Source organism: Grampus griseus, assembly GCF_964374135.1.
Source record: "Grampus griseus genome assembly, chromosome: 15".
In the NCBI taxonomy this organism is placed as follows: domain Eukaryota; kingdom Metazoa; phylum Chordata; class Mammalia; order Artiodactyla; family Delphinidae; genus Grampus; species Grampus griseus.
Window position 1 is genome coordinate 18,343,236 of NC_139009.1, and position 23,613 is coordinate 18,366,848.

At 38.2% G+C, this 23,613-nt stretch overlaps 1 protein-coding gene across 3 annotated transcripts in view; it reads right to left on the reverse strand.

The window, feature by feature from the left end:
* Positions 1-23,613, reverse strand: part of ITSN2 (intersectin 2) — a 158,887-nt gene that overhangs the window by 110,348 nt on the left and 24,926 nt on the right. For all 3 annotated transcript variants that reach the window (XM_082671863.1, XM_082671862.1, XM_082671864.1), the window contains exons 2-3: positions 22,991-23,054; positions 2,076-2,168 (exon numbers count right to left, since the gene is read on the reverse strand). In XM_082671863.1, coding sequence (XP_082527989.1) covers positions 2,076-2,168; positions 22,991-23,021 — 124 coding nt within the window. In that variant the 5' untranslated portion in view covers positions 23,022-23,054. The remainder of the gene's footprint in view (positions 1-2,075; positions 2,169-22,990; positions 23,055-23,613) is intronic.

The following is a 23,613-nucleotide window of genomic DNA, read 5'->3' on the forward strand; positions in this document are numbered from 1 at the left end:
ACAGCGTATTAGTAAGTGGAATTACTTTGATGCCTCTGAATAACAATAATGGCCAATAATAACAATGTTATTGATTTATTTTAATTACAATTATTATTTTTTATAAATTGATTGTTGATTGATTGATTAGCTGCATTGGTCTTCTTTGCTGCACGTGGGCTTTCTGTAGTTGCAGCAAGCAGGGGCTACTCTTCTTTGTGGCGCGCGGGCTTCTCATTGCGGTGGCTTCTCTTACTGCGGAACACGGGCTCTAGGCGTGCGGGCTTCAGTAATTGTGGCACACAGGCTCAGAAACTGTGGCTCGCGGGCTCTAGAGCATGGGCTCTAGAGTGGAGGCTCAGTAGTTGTGATGCCCGGGCTTAGTTGCTCCGTGGCATGGGGGATCTTCCCAGACCAGGGCTGGAACCCGTGTCCCCTGCATTGGCAGGAGGATTCTTAACCACTGTGCCACCAAGGAAGTCCCTAATTACAATTATTAAAGAAAAATTATTTATATTACTTTAATAAGACTTAGAGGTTTTAAAACAAAAATGTCACAACTGAAGTTATATATGCATTAATCAGTGATGAAAGATTACATTATTCATCTTAGTTTTTCCTCATAATTAGGGTCTTATTTGATAATACACCTATCTAATAAAATTTATAGTTAAAAACACTATTCCCTAGAAGAGCTCTAATTAAAAAAAATACAAGGTTTGGGAAAGATACTCCTCATGGGTGTCTGATATGTCTGATATGTCCTGCTGTGTATGCCAAGAACGTAAGATCCTAACTGCTCTTTACCTGGATCATGTCTCAGAGTTGGGTTTGCAGTGAGCTGTCTTGAAGGATGAGGTAATGTTTCCCTCTGGGACAAAGAATAAGCTTGCTTACTGCTTGCTGAAAAATGGTGGGTTCCCTGAAGTCCAGTGTTCCTCTTCTATAACAACCACCGCATGTGAAGCATCCTTCTGGCCCCTCTGCCTGGCCCCTATGTGACTCAAGGGACGAGGGAAATGGACAGAAATATGCCGGTGCTCATGCTACCAGCTGTGCCATTAGAAAGAGTGTCCTTGGTCTCTGACTCAGGAATTCTGGGTCTTCTGCCAGCATCCATGAGACAGTAACAGACCAAATTATTACCTTGTAAGTAGGGTAATCAAATCCCAACCCGGATACCAGGTAAGGTAGTTTTTATTACTGAAGTGCAAATAACATTAAACTATAATGTTTAAGAGGATGGACTCCAAAGTCAGACTGAAAGGTTTCCAAGCCCAGATCACCACTAACCATCTCTTGGCAAGTTACAGAACACCTCAAAGTCTCAGTTCTATCATCTTTAAATACAGACAACGACAGGGCAACGTCACCGGCTTGTTGTGAAGGTTAAAGGAGATAGTACATTTAGTATAGTATCTGAAATACAGTACAGATTTGGTAAATATTAGCCATTATATTTACTACTACTGTAAATAAAGCCCTAAGGTGCTTTAGCATAGAAAAGAAAGTTTCACTTATAGAAAAAAATTTGAAAGACACACCTAAATTAATCCTCTTTTGGTTCTGGGGGACTTCTTGCAAAACAAGGGCTATAGCATCAACAATCAATGCTTATAAAGCCTCCCAAAGACAGAGGGCTAAATGTTAGGAAAACAGATTCCAGAAAAAAAAATTCTAGATTATTTTCAAGAAAACTGATTTGATATATATATTTCTACTAGGTTTTAGTAATACTGATCATTATACTAGTATCTGGCACAACATATTAAGAACACATTAATAAATTTGCTTAGGGAAAAAAGTCTCAACTACCTTGAGAAATAAATGGAAAACTTTCCAGATATAAGGTTAAAATGTGAAATTGGACAATTAAAGTTTAGGATCAGGAAAAGATCTTCTATTATGCCAAATCCAAAGACAACAAATTAAGATGGTTCCGGGTAAAATAAGAAAGTCACATTTTAAAAAAATTCTAGAATTCGGATATGAATTTTATCATTAAATAATACAAATTGATGGCAGTCAAATTAAAACTAATTATAAGATACTACATGAAAAGGAGCATAATTTACAAATAAAATATAAACACAAACCTGTTATGTAACCTCCTGAGGGTTTGAGGTTATCAAACTGCTTGTCATGCTTAGTCCGTTCTTCAGAGGTAATAGCCCACATGTTTGGCCCTCCTAAAACATAAATGAAAGAAAAAGATTTTATAATGTATACACGAGAATACTTAAATACAATTCCAAAATGTAAACAAGAATCACAAATATCCATTTAATGACAGTACTTAATACTGAAGTGACACAAAGAGGAAAGCTCTATCATAACCATACATAGCATGGCCCTAAGGCTTTTCACTCACTCACCCAGTTAACATCTACTTGAACAATTACTGTGTACAACTCACTGGAAGTGGGCAACAAGCTAAATACTGGAAATGAAAAGATTAATAAAGTATTATTCCCATCCTCAAGCAACTCTTACTCTAGAAGATGACTACCAGCATTTACAATGTTAACCTGTGAAGCATTCTAAGCAGAAATACATACAAAAAGCTGTGCTAGGGCTTCCCTGGTGGCGCAGTGGTTGAGAGTCCGCGTGCCAATGCAGGGGACACGGGTTTGTGCCCCGGTCCGGGAGGATCCCACGTGCCGCGGAGCGGATGGGCCTGTGAGCCATGGCCGCTGAGCCTGTGCTCCGCAACGGGAGAGGCCACAGCAGTGAGAGGCCCGTGTACCGAAAAAAAAAAAAAGCTGTGCTAGTACTGAGTCAGAAGCATCAATGATGAGCTAACAGGAAAGGTAAGAACAAGGCACAGCCTTGAAGCTTGGCTTTAATTTTGCCATGTGAAGAGGTGGGATAAGGGCATTTCATACAAAAAGGGCATAGCATGAGAAGTCAAGGCATGTTCAAGACACTGCAACTGCACTGAGTAGACTAATAGCTAAAGCACCACATGAGTGTGGGAAAGTTTGCAGTACGCGGGCCTCTCACTGTTGTGGCCTCTCCCGTTGCGGAGCACAGGCTCAGCGGCCATGGCTCACGGGCCCAGCCACTCTGCGGCATGTGGGATCTTCCCGGACTGGGGCACGAACTCGTGTCCCTTGCATTGGCAGGCGGACTCTCAACCACTGCGCCACCAGGGAAGCCCCATCTGGTACTTTTTAAAGTAATTTTTCAATTTGAAATACTTTTAGATTTACAGGAAAGTTGCAAAGATAGTATGGAGTTTCTGTATATCCTTCATCCAATATCCACTATGTTAACAATTTACATAACCACAGCACATTTGTCAAAACACATAAATTAACACTGATATACTACTACTGGCTAAACTAAATACCTCCACCAGCAGGACTAGCTGGTGAACCCCAACACAATTAGACTCTGGGTACTGGAAACAGCACAAATCTTTGTTACTGAGGATTCTGCCAAGTGGAGCCTTTGGCAAAGGGAAACAGCCTCCAGATGGGTCTGCTTGATCTAGGCAGGCCTAGTGACTCTCTGGCCTGATAGTCCCATTTGGGGGTGGGTCAAACTTAAATTCCACAACTAACAAGGTGAGAAGGACCCCCAAAAGCCTTGCTTGCCAAATGGAAATGGTATATTCAAGAATACAGGACAGCCTTGCCCCAACGGCATTTTGGCTTTATATGAAAAAGTGGCAGGCAATCCTCTGAGGGGAAACTTTATTCCTACTCCACTGTCTGAAGCAAAGCTACTGGATCAATGAGGTTCCCTGAAATGCCTCAGCCTGGTTCACTAATGGTTTATAGAAGCTGAAGCTGACAGTGTCCACTGGGCTGCCATGACTGTTCAGCCTCAGAGCTATGCAGAACCAAAAGGAGACACAGCATTCTCTTCAGTGGGCAGAACTCAGATTCTTGGGCTGTTGCCAGTGGCCCAGCTGTTTGGTTTGCCACTTGGAAAATTACAACTGACAGATTAAAGGTAGCCTCTTTGGGGCTGCAAACTGAAAACAAATTTTAATTGCTAATTGAATGGTCTGGGTCACTTAATGTAGCTACCCATGGCAAGAGTCCATTCTCTAATTTAGACTGAAATCAAGCTTCTGATTAAGTCTGACCCTGTGTTTCTGATGCAGAGGATACCACTGCATGCCAGACTTAATGATTCCTGTCTGGGAGGTCTCACTGCACAGGGCACTGCCCTTTTTTGGCTCTTGGCAGATGGACTACATCAAACTTTTGATCTCCCCCTAGGGATACTGGTGGTTCCTCAAGCTGCTGACACTTTTTCAGGTTACCAATCGGCCCCTCATGTCCATACTACTGCGGCCCTTGAAAGTAATCTGTGTCATGTTTTTAGCTTTCTAGACTATTTGCACTGACGCTAATGAATCATTTATCAGAAAAGCTGTTCAACAATGCACTGATGATGTCTGACTCTGCTTCCATAACCTCCTCCTGGTTCACCTTACTCCTTAAACTCAGACAGTTTGGCCACTGAATGTGCTGTCCCTAAGAAAGGGATCATCATCGCCTCTTAGCTGGCTGGTGCATCCTCCAGGTGGCAGCTCAGCTAATAAGGGACCTAGGGGAGTCAAAGTTAATTCTGGTTAGGGTTTACAAAAATGTCCCTGTCCCTCTTGCACCTAACACTTCTAGATCACTAGAAGATAGTGAAGTTATAGCTAAATGGAACATCGAGATCTTTTGGCAGTGGAGAGCAACGAGCAGGCATCTGAAGAGACATACCTTAGACCCCAAGAGGTATGGGAGTGGGAGAAGCATGACCTTTTCTCTTTCAGAACTGGCCCTGGAGCCTTCTTCCCTAAGGACAATGCGCTGGTGTGGCTCTCCTAAACTGCTGGAAGCACCTTAAAATTTATGTGACTCTGAGTCTGCCATCCCCAACCAGATGGCTTTCACTACCATCTGATCCTCATCCACTCAGTCTTAGGCAGGCCATGTGCACCTGAGTCCCAGGGGTATGGATTTCTCTGTTCCTGCCCCTCCACCCTGGGGCATCCAAACTTCTCCTTGTATCTATGATTAGTCTTGGGAAGCACTTTCCTGCTGGTCCACCATCAGTAGTAGGAGTAATACCTCTGCTTGGTATTGGTATAGAATCTTAGACACAAGGTCTCCTTCCCCCACGCTCAGGGGTAGACAGGTTTTTCTTCTACTCTTACCCCAGCAGCAATGTGTCTCTGCCTGTGTCTTTGGGGTGAGTCTTTAACTGACCCACTCTCAGTGGCTTAAGGTTTTTACTTAATAGGAAAAAAAGATGCAAGGAAATGCATGGTATTTCATGTTTGTCTGCCTACAGCTGCCTGCAACTGAGGTGGGGGCTCTTTCTGGTCTCTTGCACAGCCTCCATCTTTCTCATGAGCACCCAGTTAATGCCCAGAGGAACCAGCTTGTAAGTATAAACTCCCATTGTGTCTATAGCCCCCAGTCATTCCAGACCAACATGCTGGCCCTCACTTGTCTTTCGGTAGTTCATTGAAATTTTATCTTATTTCTGTAACAAATGCCCTACTTAGAGTACTGTTTGCATCCATAAAGTTTGAGGTTAAATTCTGTGAAGAACTGCTCCAACTTCATTGGAGTCATAGAAATCCTTCAATTTGCCATCAGTCCCATGTTCCACCCTGCATTCCAGCCCCCTTTACTCAACAGCTCTACTGAAAACATCAGTCCATTTATTTATCAAACATGACTCTCCTATGCCTATGTTGAATCCAATCTAATCTGCTTCATAATTTCTAGAAACTTTCAAAGTTTTTGGTACACCGACGGTGATGTGATTTCCTAAAGCTACCTTGGTTTTTTTTTTTATGTTCTCTTTGATAATTTAAATAGGATCCAGGAAGAGAAAGGCCAATAACATAGAATTAAATCACTATCTTGAAACAAGACTTAGTTATGAGTGCATATTTCAATAGGAACAACAAAGCAGCTCCAGAGAAGAAGGTGGTATGAGAGGCCTAGAAATATTCTATGAGGCAATTAAGGAACTAAAGATATTAAGCCTGAATAATCAATCAAAGGTTAAGGAAGAAAAAGTAAAAATATATATATATATATATCCCTTTTAAAAATCACACTAAAATACAAAAATACTTATGGATAAACCTGACGAAGGAGGTGAAAGACTTATATGCTAAGAACTAAAACACTGATAAAGGAAACTAAAGATGATTCAAAGAAATGGAAAGGTATGCCATGCTCTTAGATTGGAAGAATTAACATTGTTAAAATGGCCATACTACCCAAAGCAATCTACAGATTTAAGGTGACAGGGATCAAATTACCCATGATATTTTCCACAGAACTAGAACAAATAATCCTAAAATTTATATGGAACCATAAAATACCAAGAATTGCCAAAGCAATCCGGAGGAAAAAGAACAAAGCTGGAGGCATAACCCTCCCAGACTTTAGACAATACTACAAAGCTACAGTAATCAAAACAGTGTGGTATTGGCACAAAAACAGACACATGGATCAACAGAACAGAATAGACAGTCCAGAAATAGACACACACCTATGGTCAATTAATCTTCGACAAAGGAGGCACCACTTCCCAGCAAGTGGTGCTGGGAAAGCTGGACAGCCGCATGTAAATCAATGAAGTTAGAACACACCCTCACACCACACACAAAAATAAACTCCAAATTGCTTAAATACTTAAATATAAGATGACACCATAAAAATCCTAGAAGAGAACATAGGCAAAACATCCTCTGAAATAAATTGTACCAGTATTTTCTTAGGTCAGTCTCCCAAGGCAATATAAGTAAAAGCAAAAATAAACAAATGGGACCTAATCAAACTTATAAGCTTTTTAAAAACTCTTTATTTTATATTGGAGTATAGTTGATTAACAATGTTGTGTTAGTGTCAGGTGTACAGTACAGAGATTCAGTTATACAAATACATGTATCTATTCTTCTGCAAATTCTTTTCTCATTTAGGTTGTTATGTAATATTGAGCAGAGTTCCCTGTGCTATACAGTAGGTCCTTGTTGGTTACCCATTTTAAATATAGTAGTGTGTACATGTCAATCCCAAACTCCCTAACCATCCCTCCCTCCCACCAATCCCCCCTGGTAACCATAAGTTCGTCAAACTTACAAGCTTTTGCACAGCAAAGGAAACCATAAACAAAATGAAAAGACAACCTATGGACTGGGAGAAAATATTTGCAAATGATACAAATGACAAGGGCTTCATTTCCAAAGTATACGAACAGCTTATACAATACAGTAATAAAAAATAACCCAATCAAAAAATGGGCAGAAGACCTAAATAGGCATTTCTCCAAAGAAGACATACAGATGGCCAATAGGCACATGAAAAGATGCTCAACATTGCTAACTATTAGAGAAATGCAAATCAAAAACCTACAATGAGGTACCACCTCACACTGGTCAGAATGGCCATCATTAAAAAGTCTACAAATAAATGCTGGAGAGGATGTGGAGAAAAGGGAACCCTTCTACACTCTTGATAGGAATGTAAATTAGTGCAGCCACTATGGAAAACAATATGGAGGGTCCTTAAAAAATGGAAAATAGAGTTGCCATATGATCCAGCAATCCCACTCCTGGGCATATATCCAGATAAAACTATAATTCGAAAAGATACTCGCACCCCAATGTTCATAGCAGCACTACTTACAACAGCCAAGACATGGAAGCAACCTAAAGGTCCACTGAGAGATGAATGGATAAAGAAGATGTGGTATGTATACACAGCGGAATACTACTCAGCCATTAAAAAGAATGAAATAATGCCATTTGCAGCAACATGGATGGACCTAGAGATGATCATACTAAGTGAAGTAAGTCAGAAAGAGAAAGACAAATACCATATGATATCACTTATATGTGGAATCTAAAATATGACACAAATGAACTTATTTACGAAACAGAAACAGGAAACAAACTTATGGTTACCAAAGGGGAAAGAGGGTGGGAGAGAGATAAACTAGGAGTTTGGGATTAGCAGATACAAACTACTGTATATAAAATAAACAACAAGGTCCTACTGTATAGCACAGGGAACTATATTCAATATTCTGTAATAAACCATAATGAAAAAGAATACGTATATATATATGTATAACTGAATCACTTTGTTGTACACCAGAAACTATCACAACATTGTATATCAACTATACTTCAGTTTAAAAAAAAGATTAAAGAAGACATGGTAGCAACTCTGTTTCTACAAGTTGTTATGCAGAATACGAAGTGGTTATTTGCCTTCCATACATGAATTAGGAAAAGGACCACCATTTTGAAGAAAGTTAGGACTGTATGAAGAGGGAATCAACCCCACCAGAAATTACTCTTTTGTTACCAGAGGTGTTAAAACAGACAATGGTCTACTAAATCTGAAAATGTCTGAGGGTCTCTTAAGCCATGAAAAACAAACAATGATTTTATGATCCTTTCCATTTGCTCTGAACATGAGACCCAGTCTCAACTCACTACCCCCAAATACATCTCCACCCTCTTCCTTTCATAGCTAAATGGCAGCAGTGGAGCATAAAGGAACACAGTGGAGATTCTGCTCCTGTGTGCTAACCAGTTTTGTGACTTGAGCAGGCCTTTAAACTTCCTCACCCTTTGTTTCCTTACCTAGGACTTGTTGTAAGAATGGTGTATGTAAAGGTGATTTCAAAAGTATAAAGTACGTAGCAGGCAATACTTGACTAGCCAATGTCCTACACCAGAGATATGCAACCCCTGGCTGAATCACCTGGGGAGCTTTAGGAGACAAAACCTATTCCAGCAGACCAAGTAAAGCAGAATCTCTGGGGAATGAGGCACAAGCTTCACAATTTTTAAAAAGCTCTCCAGGTGATTCTTTTGTGCAGCCAGGGTGGGGAAACACTGTCCTATACAAACCAGGTTTGCACCTTGCCTCCTCTTCTTTCTATCACTCCGCAGAATATTCTGCTCCACCTCTACCCTTCCAGCCAACTCAGGACAACTAGCAAATAATGCTGTCCAAAGGCAACAACTGGTGGCTGTCAAAGTGAATTATGTGGTCTGTTTCTCCTAAGGATGCCACAGGCATCTTGCAATTCTATCCTGTTAAAAGATGAGTTAATCTCTTCTTACTTTTTCTCATAGAGATATACGCAGATCTTTTTTTAATCCCCTTTACCCTACTGTTCTCTCAACTCTTGACCATCTCAGAGAAACAACCTTCCCTCTCTTATCATTTGCTTTTAAAGTCCAACAACATTAGCAGAGTAATAGTAGTACTTAGTAGAAGAAGCAACTACTATTTACTATTACTTTATACCAGCAACCATGCTAAGCATATTAATATTTACAACAGTTCCGTGAACAAGGTTTACAGAAGTTACAGACGAAAAAAACAAAGCTAGGGAAGTTAAATAACTGGCCTAACACCATATAGCTGATTCAATTTTTAGCTAGAATCTTCCTGTACTTTAGAGTATAAGTCCAAAGTTTCTGCTCTTAACTATTACACCACATTGCCTCCCTGACTACTTTGATATTTATTTTACTTTAGCAGTATTATTTTTGTAATTTAAAAATGACCAGCAGGGGCTTCCCTGGTGGCGCAGTGGTTGAGAGTCCGCCTGCCGATGCAGGGGACACGAGTTCGTGCCCCGGTCCAGGAAGATCCCACATGCCGTGGAGCGGCTCGGCCCGTGAGCCATGGCTGCTGAGCCTGCGCGTCTGGAGCCTGTGCTCCGCAACAGGAGAGGCCACAACAGTGAAAGGTCCGCGTACCGCAAAATAAAATAAAATAAAATAAAAAAGACCAGCAACAAAATGTAAAGGAGATACATATAAATTGACATTTGAATATAAAAATATGTGTCTCTTTTACATGTCAGAGTAACCAAATTTTCCCTTGGAATAATGTATCTTAAAACATGGGGGGGGGGGGGAATTCCCTGGTGGTCCAGTGGTTAGGACTCCATGCTTCTAGCACAGAGGGCCCAGGTTTGATCCCTGGTGGGGGAACTAAGATCCTGCAAGCTGCACAGCATGGCCAAAAATAAAAAAATTTTTGAACACTGATTATATAAAAAATATGCAGAAAAATGTTAATCGTGATACTATTATTTACTATTTAACAAGAAAGAAATCTATACAAAACAAAAACCAAGAACAACAAGAATGCTGGTAGTGTATCCCTATCTCAGAAAAGTAAATTCTTACAAACGCCATATACATAACATCCTCTTTCTCATCCCATGACATATGTTCCCTTTACTTGGACTGCCATTCATATCAGCGTCTTCCATTTCAAACTTTCTCTTTCAAGGTCCAGGACAGGTGTCACTTTCTCCAGGAGGTCCCTGACACCTGCAGGTCAAATTAATTGCTTCCTCCCCTAGATTCTCAAGAGACTTCTCCATGCTTCTATAGAGCACTTAAAAAGGTTCTGTAATTGTTTGCTATCCATCTGTTCTACCAGACTATGAGCCCTTGGAGGACAAGAGCTTTGTGTGTTTATCTTTCTATGCTCAGAACTGGCAGAGTACCCAGCACAAACACTTAAAAATGTCTGGAAAAATTGGAGTACAGAAAAAGCAGAGAGGTAAGATCAGGACTTGGGGAAAGACAAGAGTCATTTACAAATCTTTCTGTTGTCCATCCTTCACATATAGTTATATCAGCTTTCTGTGGAGGTCTTTAAAGCTATATATTCAACATGGCTAATAATCACCTATACTTCATTTCTGATTACCTTTTCAGTTTACTCAGCTTCTACCAACAAGAAACCAAGTATGTTTAGGTATGTAAACTCAAACATATTTGCTGACTATAGTCCATAAAAATTTGCCTTACAAAGTTGTTTACAGGAATGCATATCACTGAAATATAGGTGCCCACTATAATTTTTTTTGTTTTTTTTTGGTGCTACGCGGGCCTCTCACTGTTGTGGCCTCTCCCGTTGCGGAGCACAGGCTCCGGACGCGCAGGCTCACCGGCCATGGCTCACGGACCCAGCCGCTCCACGGCATGTGGGATCTTCCCGGACCGGGGCACGAACCCATGTCCCCTGCATCGGCAGGCGGACTCTCAACCACTGCGCCACCAGGGAAGCCCTGCCCACTATAATTTTAAACACTAGATGGATTTAATATTTCTAAGCCTTAAATGAGTGGATTTTTAAAAAAAATCTATAAACATCCTCTCTTAAAGACAAGATTTAAGATTAGAGTTAAAAATAAAGAAACAGGGAATTTCCTCGCAGTCCAGTGGTTAGGACTTGGTGCTTTCACTGCGGTGGCCCTGGTTTAGTCCCTGGTCCGGGAACTAAGATCCCCATAAGCCTTGCATTGGGGGTGGGGTTAGTGGGGGGGGGGGAGGAAGGAAAGAACAGATGTACTGAAGAACTAAAGACCTAAAATAGCTAAACCTACACACTTTTAAAATAAATACCATACACATGGTAAAGAAACCCCTACTTTATTAGTTTATCATGAAATAAATTAACCAATCATGAATCCTGTGACTAGGAAGGCAAGTAGTGTGGCTACAGAACTGATTTAATACTGTATGACTTTGGAAAAATGATGCTGATGATAAAAAAATAATGACCACAACAAAAAGGATTACAAAGATGGAAGCAACTCACCTTTACTGAGCCCTATCGGTCAGGGACTTCAAATACAGTAACTCACCGACTGCCACCACTACCTTATATATAAGGTACTACACTATTACCCGCATTTTACAGATGAGGAAACCAAAACTCATCGTGGTAAAGGAACTTGCTCAAGGTCACACAACTAACAAGTGGCAGAACTGAGATTAGAACCTAGGTAGCCTGAACTCTCTACACTACACTGTCTCCCAGTGTACATAGATAAAATGCTCACATTCTCTGTACCTTGATTGCCACCTCTATAAACAAGAGTATTACCTAACTCCTCAGGGTTGTTGTAAATACTACACGTAATATGTAACATATCCACACTAAAAAACACTAAATATCATTTTTTATCTATTAGACTGACAAAATAACAATAGCTAACATTTAACAAAACTTACCATGTGTCAGGTACTTTTCTTAAGAGTTTTACATGTATTGTTTCTATTAAGTCTCACAAGAATTCTATGAGGTAACTATTATTACTATCACTGTTTTTCAGAGGAGAAAACAGAGGCATGGCGAGATTAAATAATTTGTCCAAGGTAACAAAGTCGGCAAATGTTAAAGGCGGGATTGGAATCCATGCAGGCTTAATTAAGGGTCTTAATCTGCACCTTGATGATAATTAAAAAGAAACAGACCTACAGATATGTTGTCAGTTGATTTCAACAAAAATATCAAGATAATTCACTGGGGAAAGAATAGTCTTTTCAACAAATTATGCTTAAAGAACTGGACATCCATTTAAAAAAAAAGAATCTCAAACTTGTACCATATACAAAAATTAACTCTAAATGGATCATATCTAATGTACATGTAAGGGCTAAATTATGAAACTTCCTGAAGAAAGCAAAGAAGAAACTCTCTGTGACTCTGGTTAAGGCAAGACTTTTTAGGACACAAATGGCACAAACCATTAAAAATTTTTTGATAAATTGAACTTCATCAAAATCTAAAACCTCTGCTCTCATAAAGGCAGTGTTAAGAAAATGAAAAGACAAGCTACAGACTAGGAGGAAATATCTGCAAAACATATGTGATAAAGGACACATATGCAGCATATCTAAAGAACTACAGATTCGACTCAATAAGAAGACAATCCCTGCTTTCAAAAATGCGCAAAAGATCTGAATAGACACATCAAACGATACACAGATGGCAAATAAGCATACGACAAGATGTTCAATGACACTGATCATCAGGGAAGTGAATACAAAAACCACAATAAGATATCACTACATGCCTATTAGAATGTCTGGAATTAAAAAAGAAAATGCTGGCAAAGATGCTGGGCAACCAAAACTCTCACACATTGCTGGTGGGAAGGCAAAGAGATAATTTGGAAAAGTCTGGCAACTTCTTATGAAGTTAAATATACATTTACCATAATAACACCCCAACAATAACCCTTGGGGATTTACTCAAGAGAAATAAAGACCTATTTCCAGATAAAAATCTGTCATTTGATGGTTATAGCAGGTTTAGACATTATGTCTAAAGTTCCAAAACCTGAAAGTAACCCAAATGCCTTTTGCAGATGAATGGGTAAACAAATTGTGGTATACATTTATACAATGGAATACTACTTGGCAAGAAAGAGAAATATATGCAACGCCATGGATGAATCACAAAAGTATTCTGTTAAGTGAAAGAAGCCACAAAGATACAAAAGGCTACCTATTGTGTATTTCATTTATATAATATTCTGGAAAGACAAAACTATAGAGACAGAAATCTGATCAGTGGTTGCCAGTAGCTAAGGGTAAGGTGAAGGGACAAAGGAAAATTTTAGGTGATGGAAATGTTCCATATCCCAATCTACACGGCTATATACATTTGTCAAAACTCATCAAACTGTATTAAAAAGGGGTGAATTATATCTCAATAAACCCAACTTAAAACAAAAATATAAAGCCTCTAACACATGCCTGTCACATGGAGAGTGCTAAATAAATCAGTTTCCTTACTCAACCCAATCCCAGGGAACAACATAATTAAGGAGAAGGCAGAGCATTAAAATCTTTCTCAGGCTTTTCTTGTGATAAAGGTACTCTTGCCAGAAAATACTGAAAGTGAGGCCTTTTAGTCAGAAACCTTACGACTATTTTAAGTCTGAACAGTCTGGTTGGGGAAGCTTGAGCTGCTCTAACATACATCATCCCCAGGCAGTGACAGACTGCTATCCTAAGACTACAGAGAAGTCTGTTTCAGCAGAAGGGAATCTGTGTCAATCCTTATCACATTATAACACTTTCTTATATACTACTATCTCCTCACCTTTCTTTGGGTACCTGTTTTTGCAGTGGCCAGCTCACCCTATCTGATAATGCTTACTGCTTAGTTCTTCATGACTCCAACCAGCAACCTTGACACCTTCATATATTGTACATTCATTCAACAAACATTTATAGGGCACCAATGTGTGTAAGGACGAGTGGTACAAAAATAAAACGACCCCCTTAAATAAGCTCAGAGACTTTCTAATATTTAAGGGACACCACAAGCCAAGAGAGTCACACACAACAATCATGATTAAATATTATCATGATTAATGTTACTAACAGAATAAAAATGTCCTAAGTCATATGAGAATAATTTTTAAGTAGTATTCAAATAATCTTCAATTCTGAACACTTCCCCAAAGATGACCATATTAAAACATGTTATTAACGCACTAGAATTTTACAGAAAGGAAAAGTCACATAGAAATAAGAAAACTATGAAATATATGTAATTCAAAGCCAATTTTAAAATAGTTGATCCAATTCTAGCTTTCTTATTTAGAATATATACTAACAGAACCTTTTAAAGAGCCAACAGTCTATTATTTTGAACTTCAAGTAAAATATATCCTAAGGTTAATCTACATTTATTCATAAGTCTTATAGAAAGGCAGGAAAACCTAAGTTTTGGGGTTGATGTTTTCAATATTTCCTTAAAGATCTAAAATCTTTTACATTGTCTGATGATCACCTTAGAAATCTATTACAATTCTATCCACTGCCCCCCAATTCATCACTAAATTGAGAATGTGGTATTTTCATAAAGATTTCTGTCGCTTAGTCTCATCTACTGGCTCTGTCAAATATGTTCTTATTGTCTATGTAGCAGGAAAAATACAGGTTTACAGAACATCCACAGTACGCTAGATCCCATGCAATAAGTAGTGTCATCCCTGTTTTACATATATAGATATACATACATATGCATATGTTCATACACACACACACAAATAAGTTCCACATGGTTAAGCTGCATAGCTGGGTAGTGGCACAGCAGTATTCTAACACATAGTTCTGAACATACATGATTCAGAAAGGTTATATCCCACTTGTATGCTATAAAAATTAAATGATATCAGAAATAGTCTTCATTGGTACATTTCTCCAATTCAAAGTAAGAGTCAAATGATATATATTGACCCAGTACTAACTTAAATCTCTAAAACACAACTGGAATACTGGTCTAGATAGAACTGAAGTCTCAACTGTAGGGACCTGAGTAATAAATGCTTGGGTGGTTATATGTGCAGTACAACACTACAGCTGATTCTACAGGTCCAATGCTTAACAAAAATTTCTTAATTACACAGTTGAAAACAGTAACAAGCTCTAAAATTCTAAAAAGGTAATAAAGCTCTAAAATTAAAAATGGTATTTTTTTCCTCCTAAAGCCACTAGCTGTTGCTTTTCTCTCCTTCTCCCTTCTCTCTTCCACATTTTAGGCAGAGCCACTGTCATGGGCTTCAGCACTTCGTACTCACATAACCAGTCTTTAGTACCTCCACAATTTTGAGGCTGAAACAACCCACATTACACTACAATATGAAATGGTAGCAACATGTATCTGAAGTGGCCTCTTGCCTATCACCTTATGGCTCATATATCATGCCCTGTGTATTTAAAATTTCATTAAATTTTTGAAAAGCAGAAAGCAAACCTACCATGATTAAGGAAGGCTTTGGCAAGGATGATTCTGCTGGTGCAGAAGACGTCAGAAGTAAAAATCACAAATGGTTAAAAATACAATGCAATGATCTTTTTTAGTTTTGTTAAGGAGATGGGAGGCGAAGCAAACAGACTAAGAAAAGAATATCTGTTCAACAGAGCTTTCTGAGATGTATGTGCATTGTCCAACACAGTAGTCACTAGCCATACATGGCTTTGAGCACTTGAAATGTGGCTGTGTGACTGAGCAACTGAATTTTTTACTTTACTTAACTTTTATTAATTTAAATTTAATTTTTATTAATGTAAATATAAATTTAAATAGTCACATGTAGCTAATGGCTACTATATTAGACAACACAGCTCTAAGAACCAAAAAAGTCTAAAATGTCTGTGGTTAGTCTCAGGATGATAAAGTAGACATGGCAAAATTTGAAGACTATGTCAGAAGTATTTAGACAAACAGCCTGGTGTAGGGAGGGCACTTAGAGACAAGTTCCAATGGTACTGGGCATGAAAAACTTTTAACCCAATCAATAACTGAGAATTTACTAAAGGAGCAAACACTGCTTTTGAAGGCTCTGTGCTATACATGGATGCTTATTTCAATAAGATCTTAAACCTTGAATTGGACTTAAATTAGATATATACAAGATTATCTTCAATATTTTATAAACTAAGTAGGAGGATAAGTACCTCCTAAGTACTACAGTCTGCATTAGCTGTCAATTCTTCAGAAGTTTAAAAAAACTGACAATTCTGCAGCCTGTGGAAGGAAAACCACATTCACAGAAAGATAGACAAGATGAAAAGGCAGAGGACTTTGTACCAGATGAAGGAACAAGACAAAACCCCAGAAAAACAAATAAATGAAGTGGAGATAGGCAACCTTCCAGAAAAAGATTTCAGAATAATGATAGTGAAGATGATCCAGGACCTCGGAAAAAGAATGGAGGCAAAGATCGAGAAGATGCAAGAAATGTTTAACAAAGACCTAGAAGAATTAATGAACGCCTAGAAGAATTAAAGAACAAACAAACAGAGATGAACATACAATAACTGAAATGAAAAATACATTAGAAGGAATCAATAGCAGCATAACTGAGGCAGAAGAACAGATAAGTGACCTGGAAGACAGAATACTGGAATTCACTGCTGCAGAACAAAATAAAGAAAAAAGAATGAAAAGAAATGAAGACAGCCTAAGAGACCTCTGGCACAACATTAAATGCAACAACATTTGCATTATAGGGGTCCCAGAAGGAGAAGAGAGAGAGAAAGGACCCAAGAAAATATCTGAAGAGATCAGAGTTGAAAACTTCCCTAACATGGGAAAGGAAATAGCCACCCAAGTCGAGGAAGTGCAGAGAGTCACAGGCAGGATAAACCCAAGGAGAAACATGCTGAGAGACAGAGTAATCAAACTGACAAAAATTAAAGACAAAAAAAAATTACTGAAAGCAACAAGGGTAAAACAACAACATACAAGGGAACTCCCATAAGGTTAACACCTGATTTCTCAGCAGAAACTCTACAAGCCAGAAGGGAGTGACATAATATATTTAAAGTGATGAAAGGGAAGAACCTACAACTAAGATTACTCTACGCGGCAAGGATCTCATACAGATTCAACAGAGAAATCAAAAGCTTTACAGACAAGCAAAAGCTAAGAGAATTCAGCACCACCAAACCAGCTCTACAACAAATGATAAAGGAACTGCTCTAAGTGGCAAACACAAGAGAAGAAAAGGACCTACAAAAACAAATCCATAACAATTAAGAAAATGGTAACAGGAACATACATATCAATAATTACCTTAAACATGAATGGACTAAATGCTCCAACCAAAAGACACAGGCTTCCTGAATGGATACAAAAACAAGACCCATATACATGATGTCTACAAGAGACCCACTTCAGACCTAGGGACACATACAGACTGAAATTGAGGGGATGGAAAAAGATATTCCATGGAAATGGAAATCAAAAGAGAGCTGGAGTAGCAATACTCATATCAGATAAAATAGACTTTAAAATAAAGAATGTTACAAGAGACAAGGAAGGACACTACATAATGATGAAGGGATCAATCCAAGAAGAAGATATAACAATTATAAACATATATGCACCCAACATAGGAGCACCTCAATACATAAGGCAACTGCTAACAGCTATAAAAGAGGAAATCAACAGTTAACACAGCAATAGTGGGAGACTTCAACACCTCACTTACACCAATGGACAGATCATCCAAACAGAAAATTAATAAGGGAACACAAGCTTTAAATGACACAATAGACCAGATAGATTTAATTGATATTTATATGACATTCCATCCAAAAACAGCAGATTACACTCTCTTCTCAAGTGCGCATAGAACATTCTCCAGGACAGATCACATCTTGGGTCACAAATCAAGCCTCAGTAAATTTAAGAAAATTGAAATCATATCAAGCATCTTTTCTGACCACAATGCTATGAGATTAGAAATCAATTACAGAGGAAAAAACATAAAAAACACAAACACATGGAGGCAAAACAATACGTTACTAAATAACCAAGAGATCACTGAAAAAATCAAAGAGGAAATCAAAAAATACCTAGAGACAAATTACAACGAAAACATGGCCATCCAAAACCTATGAGATGCAGCAAAAGTAGTTCTAAAAGGGAAGTTGAAAGCGATACAAGCCTACCTCAAGAAACAAGAAAAATCTCAAATAAACAACCTAAACTTACACCTAAACGAACTAGAGAAAGAAGAAGAAACAAAACCCAAAGTTAGTAGAAGAAAAGAAATCATAAAGATCAGAGCAGAAATAAATGAAATAGAAACAAAGAAAATAGCAAAGATCAATAAAACTAAAAGCTGGTTCTTTGAGAAGATAAACAAAATTGATAAACCATTAGCCAGACTCATCAAGAAAAAGAGGAAGAGGACTCAAATCAATAAAATTAGAAATGAAAAAGGAGAAGTTACAACAGACACCACAGAAATACAAAGCATCCTAAGAGACTACTACAAGCAACTCTATGCCAATAAAATGGACAACCTGGAAGAAATGGACAAATTCTTAGAAAGGTATAACCTTCCAAGACTGAACCAGGAAGAAATAGAAAATATGAACAGACCAATCACATGTAATGAAATTGAAACTGTGATTGAAAATCTTCCAACAAACAAAAGTCCAGGACAGGATGGCTTCACAGGTGAATTCTATCAAACATTTAGAGAAGAGCTAACACCCGTCCTTCTCAAACTCTTCCAAAAACTGCGGAGGAAGGAACACTCCCAAACTCATTATGTGAGGCCACCATCACCCTGATAACAAAACCAGATAAAGATACTACAAAAAAAGAAAATTACAGACCAATATCACTGAAGAATATAGTTGCAAAAATCCTCAACAAAATACTAGCAAACAGAATCCAACAATACATTAAAAAGATCATACACCACGATCAAGTGGGATTTATCCCAGGGATGCAAGGATTCTTCAATATACACAAATCAATCAACGTGATACACCATATTAACAAACTGAAGAAGAAAAACCTTATGATCATCTCAATAGATGCAGAAAAAGCTTCTGACAAAATTCAACACCCATTTATGATAAAAACTCTCCAGAAAGTAGACATAGAGGGAACCTACCTCAACATAATAACGGCCATATATGACAAACCCACAGCAAACATCATTCTCAATGGTGAAAAACTGAAAGCATTTCCTCTAAGATCAGGAACAAGCCAAGGATGTCCACTCTTGCCACTATTATTCAACATAGTTTTGGAAGTCCTAGCCACAGCAATCAGAGAAGAAAAAGAAATAAAAGGAATACAAATTGGAAAAGAAGAAGTAAAACTGTCACTGTTTGCAAAGGATATGATACTATACATAGAGAATCCTAAAGATGCTACCAGAAAACTACTAGAGCTAATCAATGAATTTGGTAAAGTAACAGGATACAAAATTAATGCACAGAAATCTCCTGCATTCCTATATACTAACGATGAAAAATCTGAAAGAGAAATTAAGGAAACACTCCCATTTACCACTGCAACAAAAAAGAATAAAATACCTAGGAATAAACCTACCTAGGGAGACAAAAGACCTGTATGCAGAAAACTATAAGACACTGAGGAAAGAAATTAAAGATGATACAAATAGATGGAGAGATATACCATGTTCTTGGATTATAAGAATCAATATTGTGAAAATGACTCTACTACCCAAAGCAATCTACAGATTCAATGCAATCCATATCAAATTTCCAATGGCATTTTTTACAGAAATAGAACAAAAAATTTCACAATTTGTATGGAAACACCAAAGACCCTGAATAGCCAAAGCAATCTTGAGAATGAAAAACGGAGCTGGAGGAATCAGGCTCCCTGGCTTCAGACTATACTACAAAGCTACAGTAATCAAGACAGTATGGTACTGGCACAAAAACAGAAATATAGATCAATGCAACAGGATAGAAAGCCCAGAGATAAACCCACGCACATATGGTCACCTTATCTTTGATAAAGGAGGCAGGAATGTACAGTGGAGAAAGGACAGCCTCTTCAATAAGTGGTGCTGGGAAAACTGGACAGCTACATGTAAAAGTATGAGATTAGCTCACTCCCTAACACCATACACAAAAATAAGCTCAAAATGGATTAAAGACATAAATGTAAGGCCAGAAACTATCAAACTCTTAGAGGAAAACATAGGCAGAGCTCTCTATGACATAAATCACAGCAAGATCCTTTTTGACCCATCTCCTAGAGAAATGGAAATAAAAACAAAAATAAACAAATGGGACCTAATGAAACTGCAAAGCTTCTGCACAGCAAAGGAAACCATAAACAACACCAAAAGACAACCCTCAGAATGGGAGAAAATATTTGCAAATGAAGCAACTGACAAAGCATTAACTCCAAAATTTACAAGCAGCTCATGCAGCTTAATAACAAAAAAACAAACAACCCAATCCAAAAATGGGCAGAAGACCTAAATAGACATTTCTCCAAAGAAGATATACAGATTGCCAACAAACACATGAAAGAATGCTCAACATCATTAATCATTAGGGAAATGGAAATCAAAACTACCGTGAGATATCATCTCACACCAGTCAGAATGGCCATCATCAAAAAATCTAGAAACAATAAATGCTGGAGAGGGTGTGGAGAAAAGGGAACACTCTTGCACTGCTGGTGGGAATGTGAATTGGTACAGCCACTATGGAGAACAGTATGGAGGTTCCTTAAAAAACTACAAATAGAACTACCATATGACCCAGCAATCCCACTACTGGGCATATACCCTGAGAAAACCATAATTCAAAAAGAGTCATGTACCAAAATGTTCATTGCAGCTCTATTTACAATAGCCTGGAGATGGAAACAACCTAAGTGTCCATCATCAGATGAATGGATAATGAAGATGTGGCACATATATACAATGGAATATTACTCAGCCATAAAAAGAAATGAAATTGAGCTATTTGTAATGAGGTGGATAGACCTAGAGTCTGTCATACAGAGTGAAGTAAGTCAGAAAGAGAAAGACAAATACCGTATGCTAACACATATATATGGAATTTAAGGAAAAAAAATGTCATGAAGAACCTAGGGGTAAGACAGGAATAAAGACACAGACCTACTAGAGAATGGACTTGAGGATATGGGGAGGGGGAAGGGTAAGCTGTGACAAAGCGAGAGAGACATGGACATATATACACTACCAAACGTAAGGTAGATAGCTAGTGTGAAGCAGCAGCATAGCACAGGGAGATCAGCTCAGTGCTTTGTGACCGCCTGGAGGGGTTGGATAGGGAGGGTGGGAGGGAGGGAGACGCAAGAGGGAAGAGATATGGGAACATATGTATAACTGATTCACTTTGTTATAAAGCAGAAACTAACACACCATTGTAAAGCAATTATACTCCAATAAAGATGTAAAAAATAAATAAATAAATAAATAAAAAACCGAATCCGCCTGCCAATGCAGGGGACACAGGTTCGAGCCCTGGTCCAGGAAGATCCCACGTGCTGCAGAGCAACTAAGCCCGTGCACCACACTACTGAGCCTGTGTTCTACAGCCCACGAGCTACAACTACTGAACCCACATGCCACAACTACTGAACCCACATGCCACAACTACTGAAGCCTGCTCGCCTAGAGCCCATACTCCGCAACAAGAAAAGCCACCACAATGTGAATCCTGTGCACCGCAACGAAGACCCAGCAATGGCAAAAACAAATTAATTTATTTTAAAAAACAGCAACAAAAAAACAATGTACTGATCTTCCCCTATGAGTGAGAACACTTTTTTTTTTAATGTAATTGATCAAATACTAGATGGTAACATTAACACAATCCCTTTGTGAAGGTGGTGGAATTATTGGTGATTTTTTCCTCTTTTTTTCTTTCTAGTGTTCTTTTCTATTATGGTTTTCAATTCAAGTGTTAAAGATTACTGACTGGACCCTCTATTTCTTTATATTTTTAATTAGCTAATAAAATTTACCTCAAAATTAAGAACTCAGCATCTTTGATTTGTTTAGTGATTTAAAAAATATAATGCATTTTCTCAGGCTTCCCTGGTGGTACAGTGGTTGAGAGTCCGCCTGCCAATGCAGGGGACACGGGTTCGTGTCCCGGTCTGGGAAGATCCCACATGCTGCGGAGCAGCTGGGCCCGTGAGCCATGGGTGCTGAGCCTGCGCGTCCGGAGCCTGTGCTCCGCAACGGGAGAGGCCACAACAGTGAGAGGCCCCTGCACCGCAAAAAAAAAAATAATAATAATGCATTTTCTCAATTATAAATAACATACACAGTAAGACGACCTATTAAGGGTAATTAATGTGTATCTGGGAAATAAAGCTATAATCAGGAAAAAAAACTTTAAAAACTTTTTATTATTGAAATTACCTAAACATTTTCCTCTAATATGCTTCCTATTAAACAATTGGGTATAGGCATACATCATCCTTTATAAAAGGGAAAATGAACCAATTTTATATGTATATTAATAATTGAATATTTACTGGTTTAATCAGTTTACAATCATCTCATGCTATCAAAAACACCTTTAATATTCTCCACTTATGGCACTAAGCTTTTTGTCCTCCAGTTTTACAAATTAAACACAATGTTTGTTTAGTTTATTCTTAACTGCTCAAAGGCAAGCACCACATTCCAGATGATACTACAGAACATGCTTATACTGAGCCGTGGGATTTACTGCATAATATTCTAATAGAAGATACATGCAGTATTCTGAAATAAACTATCTAAATACTTTCAACAAGAATACTTTAAGTTTTTCATTTATAAGTTTAAGAAAAATATCTAAATGGAAATTTTATAACCTCTACCAAAGAAAAAAAATCTCATAACCTCTTTCTCTTGCCACAAGCACGAAGCCACTTACCATTCATAGCTGTGGGAAACTGAGCCATCATGGTCCTGAATTTTCCTTGCTAGCACTCAGCCATCTACAACATGAAAACATTGTGCCATTAATAACACAACAAGGGCAGATTGCAGCTTAGTGCTTCCGCTAAGGAGTAGGAATGTCTGTCCCCTTCAGCTCACACTTCCAACAAAAAACAATGCAGGGCTTCGGCAGCAGCTGAACAGACAATCTACATTTGGGGAAGGGTAGGAGATTTTGTTGAGTAATGGTACTGCCTTTAAAATAAAACTATTTAAAAGAAAAACAGTCATATTTAATAGCAAATACTTAATAGAGAAACCTTTGGCATGAACCAATTTTGTAGAAATTAATTTGGGAAAGAGGAGGATTGTTACAGCTAGGCGAGAATTTATTTCAAAGAAATCAACTCTATAAATTAATTGTACAATAACATGGAAATCCATAATACTCTTCTTCAAAAAAAAATCCCCAAACAAGAAAAATATCCAAAATAAATGTAGCATAACTGTAATTAAGTTCTACAGGTTTATAAAAATGGACTAAAAGTAACTATTAAAACATGTATGTTGGGCTTCCCTGGTGGTGCAGTGGTTAAGAATCCGCCTACCAGTGCAGGG